The sequence below is a fragment of the Crassostrea angulata genome, chromosome 5 (assembly GCF_025612915.1).
Source record: "Crassostrea angulata isolate pt1a10 chromosome 5, ASM2561291v2, whole genome shotgun sequence".
Lineage (NCBI taxonomy): Eukaryota > Metazoa > Mollusca > Bivalvia > Ostreida > Ostreidae > Magallana > Magallana angulata.
Genome location: NC_069115.1, coordinates 9,791,148 through 9,812,248, shown reverse-complemented (window position 1 = coordinate 9,812,248; position 21,101 = coordinate 9,791,148). Strand labels below are relative to the sequence as shown.

The following is a 21,101-nucleotide window of genomic DNA, read 5'->3' as shown; positions in this document are numbered from 1 at the left end:
CCTTAATCTTTAGACTTTACAGAAAATAATTAAAACGCTAACATTTAAAGACTCGTTTCTAAAGAGCTTTCGCATGTTTACACTGTATTTATATGCGTTTACCGTCGTTAGTGTATGACATGTGTCTTTAAAAGGACTTGGGTTTTCCCTACCTATTTCAACATACAAATTATTTAAATTTCAGTTTTCCATTTTATTTATTCCGTCTTAATTTCCATCAAATTTAACAAGTTTAATTTAAGAAGTTTAATACATTTTTTTTATCTCAGTATGAAATGACGAATAAAGAAGAGTGTGACTGTATAAGTAGCGTCCGGAATTGGTGCTTTAAAATATGGAATAGTTTTTTACACGTGCCAATAGATCCTCTTTCAATTTGAAGATTGAAAAGAACATATCAATTGCAAACAAATTAAATGAATTACAGACCAATAAATGGAAATACTTTACTCTGCTATTGACCAAACGTATATGTAAGCTTTAGTTTTCAAACATCTCAATTCACATACATTCGTTCTTTCTTACAAATCATATCAATTTTGCATTTGGTGTAACAATTACAATGATCGAAATTTTATTTTTGCATATTAAATATACAACTTCTTATTTAACTTACCTACTACAATAAATTATGTACATACCTTCTCTGATCCCGATATTCTTTCTCCTTTAGATTTATTTCCACTTCGATCACAGATATATATAGACCATGCATTCTTAATTACTTGTAGTATATTTTTGGTTGTACATTTGTACTTCCTTGTAGAAAAATTGAAGTTTTAACTTCTTATTTCCCGAGAAGATAGGGGGAAAAGAAAGTGCAAATGTCCAGTCAGTTTAGTCGTGAAATACAATTTTGAATTTTTTTTTTTTTCAATTAAATCTCGTCAAATATATTATAATACGAGTCTGCAAAAACACGAATTTATGGAATAGTATTATTACTTTTTTCAAAACGTTCAATTATTGAGACACAAAATGATATTTTCAATGCATATTTGGTCATCTCTCCACGTTTATGTTGATTGAAATCGGTCTGTTTTCCATTAGACCTTACTTAGACTATGAGAAAAATATGAAGCACAGACCCACTCTATAAAAGAAAAAAAAGCCTTGAAGTTCTAAAAAGACATTATTTGGAGGTTTTGATATGTATAAGCCTGTTAGAGTCAACATATTTCAAGTATTGAACATATCTAAAGGTAAAAATCAATTATATAATCAATTATATGCTAAATATATATTGTTTTGAATAATCTTTTTAATAAAAAATATTAGATTTATTGATATTTTATTTTTTTAGTATCTTATCCGTCTCTGTATAGGCATTACACGCCTTATTCATCCATCTTCAACAAAAAAAAAAAAAATTGTTATAAATTTTCTTTTTTAATTTTTTTTAAAATTTACTACCAAAACAACAATCTATTAGCTAAAAAGATGTTTTTAGGAACTCATATCCATATTTGTCTAAAGCTTAAAAGAAGATATTGCAGATTTTAAAGGCTTGTATTTGAAAATATAAAAATAAAATCAGAAGGGGAGAGGCCAACTTTGTCACTTGAACATAAAATAATTCTGTAAAGGTTTCATTACATGTAAAACAAAACTCAATAACTGTGTAATTATGCAATTTAAACTGGTAAAGGAAAAGATGCTGCTCCAAAACAATATTCAGGGATGATGAAGGATCAGGAAAATGAAGACATCTAGCATTGTAAAGGGTGTTAAATATATGACTCCATTCCGTGACCTAAGGACAGAGAATTATGACAAACGTAATTATAGCCTAGCAAGCAGGTATAACATTTATTGCATTTTCATTGGTAGCATGCAAAGTAGATCAAACTGCTAAAAATAAGTTTTATCCATGTGACAATACTTGAAGACAGTAAATAAAATTCATCAATTAGAAACAACTTTACTTAAATTAAATTCACACACCTAGGTTGACTTCACTATCTATGATCCTGCCTGTATTTTAACAAAGCTAAACAACAGATTTGGGTTAGATATTATAGTTTCAGAGAAGAAGCTAAAAATATTTGAATGACATCAGACTCAAATGGAAACAAATGGAAAGAATCAAATTGAATCTCAAATCTTTATTTGCTTAACCAGCAACAATAAATACAAGACTTAGTGAGAAAAAATCAAGCACTGCATAAAATTATATACTATGTCTGTTCCATAGTCAAGGAAATGATTTGTTAGTTAAATACTCTAACAGTTTCTTCAAATGAAGAAACGTTTGGATACACTCTGCTCTTCCATCCTTTCGCAATATGTTGTATTGTTTGCTGAATGTTACAGATGCTTCATTTTTTGGAAGACATCCATTACACAACTTTTGATAATATGAGCTGTCTGTTTTGAACACTGAGATATTCACCTGAAAAAAAAGGACAAAACTTAATATTGTTAAAAAAACCCAAAAAAACATAACATTTCTAAGTTACTGGCCATGTAAAATTCAATATGGACATTATCAACATCACAAAGCTATCAAATCCTTAATCTTCATTTATCCTGACCAGCATGTAATCCTGTGGTTGTATGATTCGTACCCTCATTAACTACCTGACTGGGCATATTAACGTGGATAAATTTTTAACCCAATCCTTTCTGTTAAACTCAGTCTTTTAACCCAGTCTTTCTGTTATCAAAGCACCCTTTCATTAGTTTGATGTAATGTAAATCTGTTGGGTTTTTTTCATGTGTCACAAAATTTGCAAAAATAGGGATATCTATAGCATTTTTAATTGCATCATTTTTTGCAATTTAAAAAGTTCCTTATAAAAAATGATACAGGATATGATATCTGCATAATCAATAATTTGCAATTTCAGGAGATTGCCAAAAAATTGAAAATTAGATCATTCCAAATATATTATTGAATATTTGCGATAGTAATAACATGAAATAATGACATAATAGCATGTACATCACGTGTGACATCATAATACTAACAATATGAACACAGTTTACACTTGTCTAATGCATTACAAAGAGAACTAGACATGCTTGAGATGGTGACCATCTTAAAGGGCCCCACTTAAATAATGGAAAATAGGATGAAAATCAATTTAGAGGATTCTGCTTTGACTTTGACCTATGACTCAGAAATGTTCAGGTTTGCATAGAGATTAAAGTCAAGCTCATTGACTTTACCAACAGACTTTTGGTGTTTGATATGATCAAGATTTAACAAATGGGAAATAATTTGTGATTTAAAACTTTTTTTGATTTTCAAGACATATACTATGATCTTCACATTTGACCTTGAAATATGGTTTAAGGTCACTGCACACCCTTTACCCAAAAGCTCTGTTTATGTGAAGTATGGGCCAGATGTGGCTAAGTGGAGATAACATATGTTCCGGACAAGGATTTTTCAGATAATTCTGCTATGACCTTAACCTTAGACCTAGAAACTTGGTTCAAGGTCACTGCACACCCTTTATCCAAAGGCACTCTGTAGGTTAAGTATGAGCAAGATTAAGCCAAGGGGAGAGAAGATATTCCCCGGGCAATTGATCTTTGACAGACAGACACACTGATCATTATAAGATGCCTGAGGGCCAAAGGGCAGAGGGCTAGTATTGGTCATGTGATAATTTTTTTTAAATTCACTGTTCTTTTTATTATATATATTTATCATAATTATGAATAGATATTTAGTTTTTATTTTATGTAAAAACTTTAGCCTATAGAGAACAGGTAAAGGTACAGTTTCAGTCATAATTTGCCCTGTTTTAGAGTGATTTTTAAAAATATCACAAACAATTAAAATGTAATGTTTATTTACACAAGAATACCAATAAATTAAGAATCTATAAATAGTTGCAATATTATACTTTCACAAGGTAATTGTGACGTCATAAACAGTGCATTTTTCCGTAATTTTCATAAAACTGAGCAGAAGACACCAGTTCCTTTGTGGTTTTTTGAATAATAAAATATGTTCGCAGCTGTCGCCCATGAGGAAACTTACATTATAACTTTATCATGTGATATTACTTAAACTATATTAATTTTATTGTGGGCGAGGGCTGCGAACACATTTTTCTCTTCAAACAAGTGAGCTATTCTGATCACATTTTGTCTGTCGTCCGTCCGTCTGTCTGTCTGTCCGTCTGTCTGTAAACTTTTCACATTTTCAACATCTTCTCAAGAACCACTAATTTCAACCAAACTTGGCAAAAAGCATCCTTAGCCTAAGGGGATTCAAAGTTGTGAAAATTAAGGACCACGCCCTTTTGCATAGGGAGATAATTGGGAATTAATGAAAATTTTCGAGAAATTTTCAAAAATCTTCTTCTCATGAACCATAAGACCAGGAAAGCTGAAACTTGTGTGGAAGCATCCTCAGGTAGTGTAGATACAAAATTGTGAAAATCATTGTTAACACACGACGCACAACGACCGATGAAGTGGCCGAGTGGCTCAAGTGACCTAAAAACTATGAGAAAATGTGCAATTTTTCATCATTTTTTATCAAATCTTGGCAATATGCCAAAATGTTGAAGTTGTAATATTTTTTTGAAACAAGATATTAAAAATGCATAACTTGGTACTTTATATACACACATGTTCAAGATGGTATACATATATTTTTATGAGATTTTAACAATTTTTGAATTTTAGGGTAAATATTGAAAGAAACTGTTTCTCTTTTTTTCCTATCTCAAAACCAGGGTATTTTCAATGTTTAAATCTATTGGGATGTCCATTATATTGAAATTTTCATATCATGACATCGTAGTTCAAAAGCAGATATGCACCAAAAAAATTAAAAGATCTGAGATGCCTTGAGTTAAAAGTGCAAAGGTGTTCTGGGAAGGTGTAATTAGGGGTGTGATCAAGGGTGAACCTTTGCTTACAATGTATATCAAGGATGTAAAATTCCTGTATTTATACAGAATATACAATGAACAGAAAGTATTATCAGGGGTAACAAATCGAAGGGCTTATTAACCTATGTGACAGGGCCTATTTACAAATGGTGTTCAGCTTTAATGAGACTTTATCCCATGTATCGACTATTTTCGGTTATATCACCACACTAGTTATTCATAACAGATATGAATTATAATAACATTACATGTATTATAAAATCTTCTATAATTTCCTACGCTTACATTCGTTCCGTCAACAAGAATTCCAAACATTCCCATTTCTCCAAACACTGAGTATGGTAGAACACCGAGACTCTGTCCGACATGTTTACTCTGTAGATCTCCTCCAACGTGATCAGGACTAGAACTTCTTTGGATTGAGTTATCTCCATTCAACTGACATTCCGTTACCTGCAAAAATCTTACTATGGTAATGATATAACATAAAATGTCATTGTCAAATACAGCAAATATTTTTTTTTAAATACAGTGAATTATTAGGGTTTTTTGAAGAAAAAATTGTAACTGTGTATTTTAATAAAAGAAAGAGAATAATGGTATTAAATTGGATCAATTAAAATATTGCTACTTGAGCATTGTTTAGCTCTATATTATTTCACACTGAAATATTTTTGTATTTAAATTCAGTTAACTGTATCATTAAATAAAAATGTTCAGTGATATTAAAGATATAGTAATTAAAAAACAGTTTAATCAAAGAAGTATTAAGTTGCACAGTAGTTGATGGAATTATACAAAAAGTGTGAAAAGGGGAATAACTTTATATTTTTATCATTTTGAAAATGACAAAAAAATTACGAAAAGAGTTATTCTCCTTGTCAACCTGTATTTGTAGCAACAACAACAACATATAATTTATCTAGCCTTATTTGTTACTTAATTAAATTAATAATTAAAATTTGTTAAATTTATTTAACTGTTTTGGCAATTAAATCAAAAACCAAAAAGCTACTGGTGTTTCACAGTTGGGCATAATGACTCGATGTTTTTCAAATAAAATAAATTAAGAAGTCCCTCTTCTGTTTTCTAGGGTTATTTTATGGGATATCTTGGGGGGGGGGGGGTTAATTGCTTCACATAAATTCTGCTTAATGTGGTATGGACACTTCCATGTTGTGACTTATTGTTAATTGAAATAAACAATAATAAAAAACCAAGTGAAATTAATATATGTTTCCCAATATTGACACCTTTGAGGGTTTAGTAAGAATTTGTAAGTCATGAGTTCGAATCCCGCTGGGATTTTACAATTTTTACCTCTCCAAATATTTTTAAAAAGCTATTTTTTTTGTAAAAATTGCAAAATTCTAAACCATTGACAGTAAATCATAATGTACTTTAATACACATTAATATCGACAGATGTCCCATACCACCTTATTTTTTTAAGAATCTTATTAATACATGTAAGATGTTTGGAAATTTACAGAAAAAGCAGAGTTCTTGAAATCTTTTTTCCACTGTCAGTCATTTGGACTGACAACCATCAGAAGTTTGTCAGTCCAGACTGATTTCTATCAGTCCAAACATTTTCAATAGAAAGATGAAAAACTACAAGTATATTTGCCTTATAGTTTCTCTCATTTTTACCTTAATTATTCTGATTTCTCCTAACTTTCACATTCTGGCTCCTGATAACAACCTTATTTATCACTTCATTGATTATTTTTATTTCCTTCCCTCTTTCATTATCAACTTTCTTCTTGTTCTCTTTCCTGTCTCTTTCTGAACATCTCATATGTAACTAGGGCTCGGTTGTCAGATAGCAGAGTTGTTATTTCCCGAAAAAATTTATAAATGATTACATTGGGATTTTTGTGTGTATTTCTGTGTATTGCAATAAAAACATTCACTGAAAACCCTGTTTCGGTGTATGCAATATACATTGAAAAAACGTAACGAGACAACACTCGCCATCTTGGATTTATAGGGGGCCCTCAGTTCACGCTATGTTTAAAACAAGTTCTCCAATTTCTCCCATGATTTCTGACGACATCTAGGTTGGAAAATGATTGAAAGACTTATTCTTATTGTCTGACTACATCTGTTAGCTGCATTATAAACACACCGTATCAATATGTACGAAATACTCGCCAAACTTATCGAAAGCAACGGAAGAAATAATTACTGAGGTGTTCCGAAAATGTATAATAAGTCTAGAGAGAGCGAAAAAAACCGCGAAAAACTCCTCTAGATTTATTGTATGCGTTCGGATCTCCTCAGTGAGTATGAAAATTAGTTATATTTTCGCAAGTTACTCTGTCCATATCTACCTGTCATTTGGACTGACAGGCAACCTCAAGTAATCGGTCCTTGGTTATTTTTATCGGTCTTGCCGACAGGACCGAAAGATTTCAAGAACTCTGAAAAAGCGGTCAAAAAGCTGGTGAATAAAAAAAAATGTGACACTATATAAATAGTGCCTGTTTGGGAGGGTAACAGTTGAAATCGACACCCCGAGGAAACCATTGTCAACCGACGCGAAACGGAGGCCGACAATGGTTTCCTCAGGGTGTCAATTTCAATTGTTATTCTCCCAAACTGGCATTATTCATTTTATTATACTGAATGTTTTAATATTAGAAAATTTTTTACTACTTTTATCTAAGAAATGATGTGAATTCTTATGCGCATAATTTACGTGCATGTAACAATTTGTTTTGTTATACTTTCATGTTAAATACTGAAATCTGATTGGTTTAGACGCAATTCATAATCTGTTCTATTACCCTCAGCGTTAGCAACGCACTAAGCAACGGGTAACATTACGAATTGTTACATGCGCGAAAATCATGCGCGTACGCTTCCCCTTAGAATTCACGTTATTCCTATCTAAAAGCAGTGATGTTTTCTTTAAGATTAAGACATTCAGTATAACAAAATAAATAGTGCCTGTTTGGGAGGATAACAATTGAAATTGACACCCCTCGAGAACCATTGTCAACCTCCGCTTCGCGTTGGTTGACAATGGTTTTCTCGGGGTGTCAATTTCAATTGTTATACTTTCATGTTAAATACTGAAATCTGATTGGTTTAGACGCAGTTCATAATCCTTTCTATTACCCTCAGCGTTAGCAACGCACTTAGCAATGGGTAACATTAAACATTGTTACATGCGCGAAAATTATGCGTGTACGGTTCGCCGTAGAATTCATGTTATTCCTATGTTAAAGCAGTTAAGTTTTCTTTAAAATTAAGACATTCAGTATAACAAAATAAATAGTGCCTGTTTGGGAGGATAACACTTGAAATTGACACCCCGAGAAAACCATTGTCAACCTCCGCTTTGCGTCGGTTGACAATGGTTTTCTCGGGGTGTCAATTTGAACTGTTACCCTCCCAAACAGGCACTATTTATATACTGTTACCCTCCCAAACAGGCACTTATTATATATTATTATACTTTCATGTTAAATACTGAAATCTGATTGGTTAAGACGCAGTTGGTAATCTGTTTTATTACCCTCAGCGTTAGCAACGCACTTGGCAACCAGTAACACAACGAATTTTTACATGCACGTATATAATGCGCTTACAGTTCGCCGTAGAATTCACTTCATTTTTATATAAAAGCAGTAAAATTTTCTCTTAAATTAAGACATTCAGTATAATAAAATAAATAGTGCCTGTTTGGGAGGGTAACTGTTGAAAGCGATACCCTGAGAAAACCATCGTCAACCGACGCGAAGCGGAGGTTGACAATGGTTGTCTCGGGTGTCAATTTTAACAGTTACCCTCCCAAACAGGCACTATTTATATAGTGTTACCCGTTACCAAATGTGTTGCAAATGCTGAGGGTAATAGAACGGATTGTCAACTGTGTCTTAACCAATCAGATTTCAGTATTTAACAAGCAAGTATAGTAATGTCGTTTGTTACCCTCTTACCTGCACAACAGCACAGATTTGGTCTTCCTCAGTCATTGGATGACAGATCACACCGTCTGGTATAGTTACAAATCTCCCACTTTCTCCGGCGATCAGACCATACTGGTTTACATTACCCCCAGACCTGAAGACGAAAAGTACACAGTTGGCCTTTGTTTCATTTTATATGCATAGTTCCAAAGTTTAACTTATATCATTTTTAATGTTATGAAAAAACGTGTTTTATTTAGTTGTCATCATAAAAAATCAAATTTATGATGCATTAAAAAAATCATCAATTTTTTCTGTAAAGGTATAAAAAATTTCCTGTCTAAATAACAGATGTTTCTTGCAAGAGATAAGCTAGTATATTTTCTATTATAGGATATCCTTGCATCCAATATTGCTCTATTATTTAATATTTGAAAACAATATTCACTCAAATGTTTGAAAAAAATCTTAAGATTTCTCCTTTGAAACACTCCCTCAAGCTTGTCAAATTTCAAAACAGATCAACTGTTGACCGAGACACAGTCAACAACTGTTTTGTTATACCCCTTCTAATCAATAACACGTTTTCGTGGAATGTGACGTCACTGGTCAACAGTCGATTTTAACAGTTCCAATCTAACAATTCCAGTCCAACAGTCAAAATGCTGGACTTTTTTTTCGTATAAAGTTATATGGTAACTGTTTTACAGGGGTATAACAACAACTACTTCCTTCAGCTCTGTCTCAGAATGAAGTTGCTGTCTCAGGGGAAAATTAACTTGATATTGTCCTCATAACCAGTAAATAGGTACAAACTGTACCCTAATCAGGCCTCAAGTATTTGTATATTACTGATATAGTATCGATTAGAACAAGTACTCACAAAAGATGCAGACCAAAGGTTTTGGCAAACAGCACAAACAGTTCCTGGTACATCTCTTCCGTCACCTTTTCCCCTTCCTGTCCGCGATGTGTTCTCACCATATAAATCAGCTGCCATACAAACTGCTGAAGCTTCCTGCTAATGTCCTTCAGAGTTCTGTTTAAGGGAAACTTACATCATTGTACATCATGAATAAAAATAACTTATTGATAATGCATCCACATTTATCTAACAATATAAATTTTTGCCAGGACAGAATTAGCAACAGTAACTGTAGATTCCTATTTAAATGCGAGAAATGAATATCCATGTAAAATATTGGCCACGATTTTATATCCGGGCGATTCGACAGAAAACTGTTGAATCACAGAATTCAGAACATACTCGCTTATTCAAATGAGGAATCTACAGTATTCTGAATTCCATTCTCTGCAGTATTTAATTAATGTTCATGAAGTTCTTTAATTCCATTTTTTTTATTATTCAGATTATTTTTTTTTAATTGAAATTGCAGTTCCAAAATAAATTAATTTTATTTTTGGGTTATCTTAATCATTAGTTTTATGAATTTTGAAGTTTAAAGAAACTTCTACCAGTCCTTTGGAAAGTGATTTAAGGAGGCCGATTTGGGTTTTTTTGCGGAAAAACTACAATAGCAAAACTCTTTATTTTTTAACCATATGTAATTTAAACCAACTCTAGTTTATATGCGAAGGTTCATGAAAATCGACCGTCTGGTTCTTTTTAGGGACCATCTCAAAATAGAGGTACATTTACTATAGGAATGTATAGGAAACTGTCATTTTCCGCACATCAAAGCAGTTTTAAAAAATACTACAATAGCTTTTTTTCTCAAGTTGTTATATGATAAGTGATATCGTTTCCTACCTTATATGTAAAAAACACAAAATTCTACCGTCTGGTTTTTAGTGGGGGCCATCTCAAAATATTAAAATGCACCAAATTTTGCTATATATTTGGATCATCACGAATGATGATTGGTATAATGGATTCATTCCAAAAATGAGGAAAATATCCTCGAGGATAGCATCATTCTGTATATAAAATTTCAACAGCGTACAATTTTTACTTTTTCTTTAATGTTATTTCTTATAAACTACTACTACAAAGCTTCATTTTATCATAACGTCATAAAAGCGCGATGGCAATGCACCCCTACCACACAACGTAAAAATCGCGTTAAAAATAAAAATTTCCTTTAAAAATCTAAATATTTTTATCTGATTTTTGTTTATTGTGTTCAATTTTATAAATGATATCGAAAAAAATTCATAAGAAGTATAAAACAACTGTATTATATTAGAATGCGCAAAAACATGCGCAATGCAAACTAAAGTCGGCCTCCTTAAGTGCAAAACCTGTTGTAACAAACATGACAAATGGAGCAGTATTTTTTTTTCATCTAATACAGTACTTTTAAATTAATATTTGTTGCCTCATTGATATTAATGTGGACTTCCAGAAAGTGTCACATGAAAAGCCTGTGTGAATCATACGTGATAAGTATACATTAGTTAATATATTTATTACATTTATCAATGTTTATTTACTTTTTTTCTGGCTCCAGTAGAGTTTTATCCATACTTGTCTTGCTACATTGAAGTCAAAGATACTTGGGAATGTATTCAATCATTGGTTAAACCTGGTCCTAAGTCAAATGACAGTGTAATTTTAAAGACAGAACACATTATTATACCTTTGTGAATATTTTCTATGTACTAAACTTGAATAAATAAACAAGCTACTCTATCTAACCGTGAAATACTTTGTGCTACCTGTCCTTGGTAAATAGTAATCAAAACAAATCCAATTCACCCACAGCATTTGATTTGCTTTCCCTTGTTTAAAACCTCAATCCGCACACCTCTTGACTCTTGTAATCAAAGTCTCAGAGTTACATTCAATGTCTGATCAAGAAAATATTAATCGCTGAAAAATAAAGTTTTCTTCAACATAATAATTTAATATCTACATTTAATAGAAATCAGGTATGAGTTTTGAAGAGCATCAGATTTTGAATGAATGTAGGATGAAATATCTGTTACCAACATTTCCTTCATTAAAACCTGTCTAGTTTCTGGGGCCATCATTAAAAATATCTATGTTTCCCCTAACCCGACCCTAAATTTTGAAGTTGGGTAGGTAGGTAGGTAAATAATTTTTTTTTCTGTCAGGGAACAATATAAAATACATAATGAATTAAAAATGAAAAAGAATAAATCAATTCTTTAATTAATTACAAAACTAAAAAAAATATGACCAGTTATAAAACAAATTTTTATACTTGTGCTGATGGAATGTACAACAAATTTAATATAGGATTCACAATTTGATATTGTTCATCTTAAATTTTAACATGTTTGATTCAATGACCAGAGGTGCATGAATAAATTCATTATCATTTGTATTTTGACGTACATGTAAACCTATATTTAAATATCATTTTAATGATCATAATGTACCTTCTTCAAAGTATCGATAAATTTATCAAAATTTGGTAAATAAAATGTATAAAAGTATATTAAAACAAATAAATAATATTTTATAAACTTAAGGTAATGTAATAAATGTAAATATTTGTGAAGTTACCGTTCATTAAGCGAGTATTTCGCCCATGTTAATGATCGAGGCTTTCAAAATGATTGGAAAACGAAAAAGATGTGGGTCTTCTAAACACGATTTTGGGTAAAATAAGGTTTCTTTATATAAAAAAAATGTGTTTTCAATTTGGTGAAAAAAAACAATTCAGTCGGCGGGATTTAATTGGGTCGGTCACGTTAGGGGAAACATAAATACTTTCAATTTTGGCCTGGTCAAATCATCCCTGGACTTCCATCGTAATCAATAATGGGATCGATAAATATTCAGTCTGTTTGGTTGGTTCTTAAATGGCCAAAGAGACAGGCCGAATTCAAACCAAGACATCCTGAAACACTAATCACACACTCTGTCTACTGGGCTGTCTGGCGCCAGTATTCAATTAGGACTGATATAAGTTACACCAATCATACCCACCTTCTGCAAATTTTCTTGTTCTGGAATCCATCAGTAAAAGCTTTAATCCACCAAGGGTCTGCCAAAGCTCTTTCCATTTCTTTGATGTCATCTAAATTAACTGTTGAAATATCGTCACAGTGCAAACTAAAAACATTTTGAAGCACATGTTTATAGCACTCATACACATTGTCTTCTTTTGACATAAATAACTCCATTAGTTCTGCACATTTCTGTGTGTCGGGAACGAAATGTAAACAACCTTGCAGAAACACATTATGCATATCTGGAGAATTCTGTGTCACCTGAATTTTAAAACGTGACAGTACGTCTTCCGTCCATCTAGATGTGAGGCTAGGGACATTTTGTAGAAGCAGTGGGCTATCAGAGTTTGCCTGCGATGAAGAACTTTCAGACGGTTCGGCAAAATGGACTTGTTTACATCGCTTCTTGACTTTTGAACTTGATGAGGACGCAGCCCCAGTGTCAGAGTGACTTCTTTTCATCTGTGGAACTGCAGTTGAAGATGTATCAGGGCTACAATCCTCAGATGATGATTTACTTTCACGATTGTTCGCAGTTGTGTCCTCCATTTTGTTTTTCCCTCTATTTACATCGGGGGAACGGGACGTTTCGCCCCTATTGACGTTTCGCACTGAGACGTTTCGCTCCTAAAGACCTTTCGCGCTGAGACGTTTCGCACCATTTAAGTTACAAATCTCCCGTTAGATTATTATACCCCCTTTATATCACCTGATCCCCCTGCTGCTGAGGGAAGCAGAGTTGGTGAAGACAAGGATCGCCGCATGTGACCTGGAGAGGAACGTGAGGCAGATAGTGACCACCACGCAGAAGAAGATTGAAGATGCGGCAGCCAGATACATGGAGGACATCATCACCGCGTCCCATTTCCTGAAGGTCTACGCTGGTGTGTTCGACGTTTGAGGTGTGATGTGATGTGATGTACTGTGATGTACTGTGATTCTGTGAAACATTGTGTTTGTGTTGAGATAACTTACTTATTCATGTTTGTATACGATATTGTTTATGTATGTGTTATGTATTCATGTTTGCAGTTTATTGCAGAATATTTATTTTGCCTAGTTTTGTTGTTTTATCCAGGTGTTATCTCTAAATCATTGTGAAGGAAATATTATTTCATTTATACAAAATATTATAATTTAAGTAATTATAATGAGTAAATAGTAATATCAAATATATCGTAATTCATCATAAAAAAATTGACTCCTAGACTATTTATATAATCCGATGTTAATATATATATATATATATATATATATATATATATATATATATATATATATATATATATATATATATATATAATTATAATCATATATTAGAATAATTTGATTAGCCAAAGGTGTTAAAACTTATTTGGAGGCTCTCAATGGTAGGTTAATATCAATTTACTGTTACCACATAATTAAAAGCCGCAAAACATCTAAATCAAGCAATCATAATTATGTGTCTCATCAAATTTCTAATTACCCTAAGGTGTTATAACTCATTATTTGGAGGCTCTCCATGCTGATATCAATTTACTGTTACCACATAATTAATAGGCGCGAAACATCTCGGGGCGAAACGTCTCAGCGCGAAAGGTCTTTAGGGGCGAACCGTCCCGCACTCTACATCGGTACACAGGTCAATTCGATACCTAACCAACTCACACCCATCCTCGACACCTACAATTCCGTACCTCTGATCAGTTCCAAGAAGTATAAATTCGAAACTTGAACTACAACTGCGTCTGTTTACATATTATTCTTAAACTGCAACAGTTTCAGTTTTAACTTGATATTGTTTACCCCTTCCCCTTCTTAGAATGTATCCATGGACAATGCGTTTAGTACGACCCCCTCCCCCCCCCCCCCCTCCGAAAATCTATTAAGTCATGACAAAGTCCTGTTTTTGAACAATTAAAAGCAAAACCGCAATTTAAAATCAAATCAATAAAAAAAAATGATAAGATTACATGTATCTTTTGTTAAAAAAGAAAGAAAATAAGACAACGTGTAACGATATCTTAATTGATAGATTTTGATGACTGTTGCAAAACTTTGATCACACAGAACGATATACATTTAGAGGGTTTTTTTAATTTGAATAAAATAACAGAACAGGAAAAAAATAATAATATAACACTTAAACAAGATTTTCAAAGATACCACTGACAAAGATGGGTAGATAACTGACATATGGACATATTTTAACTAAATTCAATATCACATGCTGAAATTTATTCTATATTTCGTTTATCTGTCATTCCAAACGGTTTGAATATTGAAAAAAAAATGAATATAAATATACACACATGATCGAGTAATTAAGCAACGAACACATACATGTATGATTATCAGTGCACAACTATTTCTAAAATTAATTAATTATATGTGTGATTTGTACCACACCTACAAAGTAATATGAAAATAAAATTCCAATTAATGATTGAGAGTCTGTTTAATATGCTCGAAGACAGAGTATTTCATGTTTTGGGTTTTTTAAGACGGGTTTTGTATTTTCATGTATTTATCATTTCTTTTCTTTTTTTGAAGAGAAAGAAGACTTTTTGAAAAGTAAAATCATGGCACTTAAAGCAATAAACAGGCGTATACATACAATGTAGATATAATCTTTTATTCATAAGATCGGTATATAGTTGATGCAAACAAATGCGTGGAATAGTTTTAAAAATAAGTCAAATTATAATCAACTGTATACGCAAACTAGGTCTGGAATCATGTTTTTAAATGCACAACGACCATACAGACAGTGTCCTTTCTGATATACTTCATTTTATCAAATAGTCATGTTGTAATATGATATTAAAAAATGCATATTGATAAAATGAAGTATATATCAGGAAAGATAACAGGACATTCTCTTCGGCTATTCCTGTTTTTATCAGTATTGAAACATCCGTGTTTATGATTTCGAACTTTAAACACTTCGATGAACCATATACTGTGAAACCAAAATGGATAAAATCAAATCAAGAGGGTGTGATGTTGTAACTACCGTAATCCATACATGTAATTATAAGAGAACCATTTTAAAAAGACCTTGGACTTTCAGTAGAGCGTAGCTATCTATTTCTTGCATCATAACAAGTTAAAAATGACGCGGTTTCAAGCAAAATATGAACCCATTGCGTAGTCTTAGCTCAAAAGCCAGACAAATCTTGTTGATTTCAAAGAGCCATGGCTGAGTGGCCCGCAATGAAATAAACAGACAAACTCACAGTGCTGTATGACACAACTTCCCAAAGTCAATGCAAGCTCTCGTTAAAATGGTTTTAATTTTAAAAATAATGTTAGAGTATAATATGTTCATAGATACACGGATAAATAGTTTCACTAAAGATTGTTGCACTTGTCTGGTTTTTCACGCCGACCCATTTCCATAATGTCCAGCATAGGTTTGTCTCTTCCACCATAACGCTTCTGAATGGCGTACGCTATCAGCACCAGCACCGAGAGAGAAACCAATCCAGTCAGAGCTGACGTCATCGGGGTGTTTGTAGAAACTCCCTGCTTTCTCTGCGCAATTTTCTTCGAAATCACGGCCGTTCCGTTTTCTAAAACTCCTACAATAAAAAAGATGGTGCATCTCGATCAATGACTGAATTGTCAGTTTTCAAGCATCAATTTTTGTTGGACAATTACGTAAATAAGCGGAAATGTTACATACACATGTACATGTAGAATATATAGGAAACTCATTAATTTTTCATATCATTGCGGCAACTGATTTTCTTTGATGAAAGCAATACTTAAACTAATTTCTGACATATCACAAACAAGTGTGCCTTTAAATTATAATAGCGTCGGATAAAGCGCGGTATTTTTCACAATAAGGAGATGGCATCATTCGACCTCTCATGCCAGTAACGGCATCTCAAATAAGATTTACTTCTTTGTATACAAATTACGACCATATTTGCAATCACAACCCATGAATGATTTTTAATACATGAATTATTGTTTCTAATGAGAAAACCTTTAAAATATCGTGTTTATTGCGTGAGTAAATAGTTTGAATCAGTAAGTTGTGGATAGCTCATATCTTGCATGACGCCAGAATTTTTTTTTAAACAGTTAAGGTAGGGACGGATAGCAATCACGTGTTCGACAAAATCTTGAACATATGTATTCATGAGAAATGAAAACTTAAACCAGAGGAAACATAACAGTTACGGTTGTAATACAGTCATTCAGTAAAGCTGGACAAGTTTTCATTGATTTTCAATTTGTTTAAAAAACTTCACGTGTATTAAAATGGCAATACACTGTAATACGACCTTGCCTGTATGGATATAGATTCACATTTTCTCGGGGGTATTAGGTATGACTAAAGTTATCAAACTAATCCATGAATTTTTTAATAATTCCACGTTTATGAGACCAAGTTTTAATACTTAAAAAAATAAATCACTAGCTTCTTTAACTTGTAAACATTACCAAATTCTTTAAGGCAGCCCTGAACATAATCACACATATCTTTTGTGCAGTTACAAATGTTTTGACAGTCTCGTCCATAGGTTGGATACGGACAGGTTAAGGAACAATTAGAGGTAAAGAATCCAATATCGCATTCTACAAATTAAAACATTTTAAAACATTAAAACATTTTCCATACATTTGAAACAAAATTATTTAAATGCAAGATGATCAGACGTACATGTTAAAAGTAATAATTATTCAAATCTGTTTTCTTAGAAGCTAAATTCATTAAAAAAGTCATTTGTATTTTTAAAGAAACGCAAAATATAGATCATGACCATATGAAAATCTTACATTTTATTTTGTTTGCAGTCAAACACTGCACATTATAGTTAACGATACTTGCCTACACATGTATCCAAAGTAGCGTTAAATGTATATCCTTCACAACATCCATGAGGTCTCCTATAATGCAAAAATATTATAATTATAATGTAAAGCTGTCTTGAATGATTGAGTTAGATATAATTCTGTTAACTCTGATAACTTCTGTTGTGCAAAGCAATATAGTTACCTTTCACAGTTGCTGTTACTTGCAGCCACCATCAAATATTGATACAGAATTACTTGTAGAAAAGAAAAGACGACACAGGATACTTCATGGAAAACTCCATGCAATATCATGTTTAGTTATCCTCTTCTGCAATAGCCATCAATCGTAAAACAAGGTATTTTTTAAACGGGAAGTCACTACATGAAATATCCATGAAACATTCTAAATTTGGATGATACAAGGTTCATGAGTAGACATGTAGTCCAGTTTGATATAGGAAGAATCCTAAAAAGTATTAAACATTTTATCCGCAATCATATAGTGTACAAGGAAATTATCTAACATAAACTTGAATTATTATTTCATCCTTGAAAGTCTGTAAACAAATTCCAAACTATGTAATATATAGATTGTTTGTTATTGTCGCCTTGTGCCACACCGTGATATGCCAGTTTATACTGTCATGTATGGTTCATTTAACCATCTTTCAATGTAACATGATTGTCCCTGTTCTCGTCTTTTGTTGAAAAGGGTATGGGTATGTGCATGTTAAATACTATTGATTGGTAGGCACAGTAATACACATGCTAAGCAATTGACCATAGAAATAGAAATTGTCTTATCTGGTTAAAAAATGATCATAAAAGTTTAAAACAAAATTGAACAGAGAAAAACAGATACATCTGACGTCATCTGAAGATTATAATGTTCTTAGTGCCAAATTTACAAAAACATGAGTTTTGCATATCATTTGAATTTGCTCGAGATCTATGGTACTTATGGTATTTATGGTGTCATAACGACATTCGAAAAAGAGAAAATATTAACAGTAATATTTTGTTCCATCTCCATTCAATGAAGTTGCATTGATACAAAGTGTTCTATCTTCCTTAATTGGCCAATCAAACTGTTTTCTAGTAGTCACATGAGGAGTAATGATTTTTCTTGGAATTTAAACCATATCTAGTCATTTTTATCAATTTGTAATGTTTTATTTTCATATAATATGTTCTAAGTTTATGTTAAATCTCTAGATTTACATACTACCTCCTACACCCCCCCCCCCCCCCCCCGTTCTATGTCCATGTAAAAAAATCGTGATTTACACGCTTCCCCGTGGATTTCAACAAAATTAATGCAATTGTTTAAAACAGAAACATAGAACAATCAATTCCCAGGTGACAACACGTAATGGCTAGTAAATAATTGATAGTGTGTATCCATCACTATCTCATTTCTAAATATTCTGAATTCTTCAATTCTGAACCGTGTACAAATGCATGCACAAATGCAGTTAATATTCTTTGTACAAATGTGACTTTACTTCTTTTTTTTTTTTTTTTTTTTTACAATAGAAACATATAAAACCTAAACAAATACATGTGCTGCTGCCGTTTGAAGTATTTGTGTGTATATCATATCCACAAACGTGGCACGAACCATTTTCAAAAATAAATATTCTAAAAAGTTGTTTCTCATTGATTGATACATAAATCTAATTATGTCAAAACGAGGAAGTGTGGTTAAGTGTGGTAAAAGTCGCGAATCAAGCGCATAAAAACATTTCCTGTTTTGTCATCTTTGATTTCGAAAAGTATATTGTTTTTAATCAAGAGAATTCTGGAATGAATAAAAGATAAATTACATGATTGTACATCCAATTGTGTTTTTCTGAATTTGTGTTTGCTTATATAATTAACTTGTATTAAAGGATATATTTTGAATAATGTAAATAACTTTCTGTATACATACAGTATATTACTGTATCAATACATTCTCATTGATTGATACATAAATTTAATTATGTCAAAACGAGGAAGTGTGGTTAAGTGTGGTAAAAGTCGCGAATCAAGCGCATAAAAACATTTCCTGTTTTGTCATCTTTGGTTTCGAAAAGTATATTGTTTTTAATCAAGAGAGTTCTGGAATGAATAAAAGATAAATTACATGTACATCCCATTGTGTTTTTCTGAATTTGTGTTTGCTTATATAATTAACTTGTATTAAAGGATATATTTTGAATAATGTAAATAACTTTCTGTATACATTCCATGTGTAACCAGAAATTCTCTTTTAAAGCTTTCCACTTGGCATTTCTGTGAGAATTCTTTGATCATAGATACCGTGGCTTTCCTTTGCCTACCTTTGCTGAGTCAGGTAAAGAACATATTTAGCTGTCACAGTGGCCAACGTAAGTTTTCAGTTGTCTGTGCAGAATAAGGCAGATAACTCATGTATAAATCAGATTATAGAGGTTGTTGATTATAGAACTATACATGCATGCAATTAACTAATGAAAAATGTTTTGAAAACTACATAAAGATATGCATGGTATAACAAAAGTTGTTCGAAAAAATACTATCAAGGTGATAGAATTTTTTCTAAATGCATGCATGGACCTGTAGAAGCAAATTCTACCTGAGAAGAATGAAATCCCCATGCTAGCCGATGACATGTAATTATTTTAGCGAAGATGTTTTGTTTTTGTTTTTCTGACCAAATTGGAATACAAAATGTAAATAAATGTTTGCTTGTTTAGAGAGTTACTTTTTTAAAAATCTAACTTACCTAAAACGAATGATGAAAATCTCTTTTACGTTTTCTTAACCCCCCCCCCCTCCAATTTCAACCAAAAATATAGCATCACTGACTATAGGACTTTTTAGTATACTAGTATTTAATCGGTAGCCACCTTTAAAGGTGATATAGTTTTTAAGCAATGTTAAAAATAAATTATAAATTTAGATATTATTCTTCCGAGCTCGCTTCGGAATACGACCAAAAAAAATTGATATGAACTTCCCGACATATTGTAGAGTGACGTTTATTCAAACAATGACCCTAAAAGTCAAGATGCCTCTCCATAGGGTTGGGAGTGAGCCATACTTTAAAATACCTTTAGTTAGTGTTTTATTCTTTTTTATTCTCTGAGGAACAAGATTATAACGACTTATGATATTAACGATGAAACAAGCTTATTTCAATACTGTTCCTTAGAGGCCAGGGAGGAAAAAAGATTTAGATTATACTCCACTTAACCACCACCAGCAGCACCTTTTTTATCTATACATTAAAAATGTTCTTCAATTGTGCGTATTTAGTAAAAATGAGAGCATATTTACATATTGGAGACACTTGCTCCACCAAACATCATTGAAAGCGGAGAGTTGGGGGACAATATATGCCTATCTACTTGTAAGAAGTATTAACAGTATTACAGCAGATTTAAGAGACAGAAGATTTATCTCGTTGTATTTTATATTTTTCTATTAAATAAAATTAAGATGAAACATTTTTTTTTATAATCATCACTATGGTTAATGCGTGAACTATAATTTGGAAGCTATTTAACTTCTTTTTTTGTTAAAAATCGCAAACACATTTTTAAAATATGATGTGTTTAATAATC

At 32.1% G+C, this 21,101-nt stretch overlaps 2 protein-coding genes across 3 annotated transcripts; both read right to left on the bottom strand.

Moving 5' to 3' along the window:
• Positions 1-2,090: 2,090 nt before the first annotated feature.
• Positions 2,091-13,272, bottom strand: LOC128183764 (uncharacterized). Its single transcript, XM_052852920.1, has 5 exons — positions 12,695-13,272; positions 9,659-9,814; positions 8,806-8,929; positions 5,142-5,309; positions 2,091-2,392 (listed from the first exon to the last, which is right to left on the bottom strand). The coding sequence occupies exons 1-5, from the start codon at positions 13,264-13,266 to the stop codon at positions 2,195-2,197; spliced, it is 1,218 nt and encodes a 405-aa protein (XP_052708880.1). The 5' UTR covers positions 13,267-13,272; the 3' UTR covers positions 2,091-2,194.
• A 2,084-nt stretch (positions 13,273-15,356) lies between these two features.
• On the bottom strand, positions 15,357-18,743 carry LOC128184653 (multiple epidermal growth factor-like domains protein 10). Of its 2 annotated transcripts, none has more exons than XM_052854216.1 (4): positions 17,714-18,743; positions 17,546-17,604; positions 17,158-17,292; positions 15,357-16,283 (listed from the first exon to the last, which is right to left on the bottom strand). In XM_052854216.1, exons 1-4 carry the CDS (start codon positions 17,821-17,823, stop codon positions 16,054-16,056), a joined length of 534 nt encoding a protein of 177 aa, XP_052710176.1. In that variant the 5' UTR covers positions 17,824-18,743; the 3' UTR covers positions 15,357-16,053. The 2 variants fall into 2 exon arrangements, with proteins under 2 accessions (XP_052710176.1, XP_052710177.1); XM_052854217.1 differs by having other exon boundaries at positions 15,357-16,274.
• Positions 18,744-21,101: the final 2,358 nt, after the last annotated feature.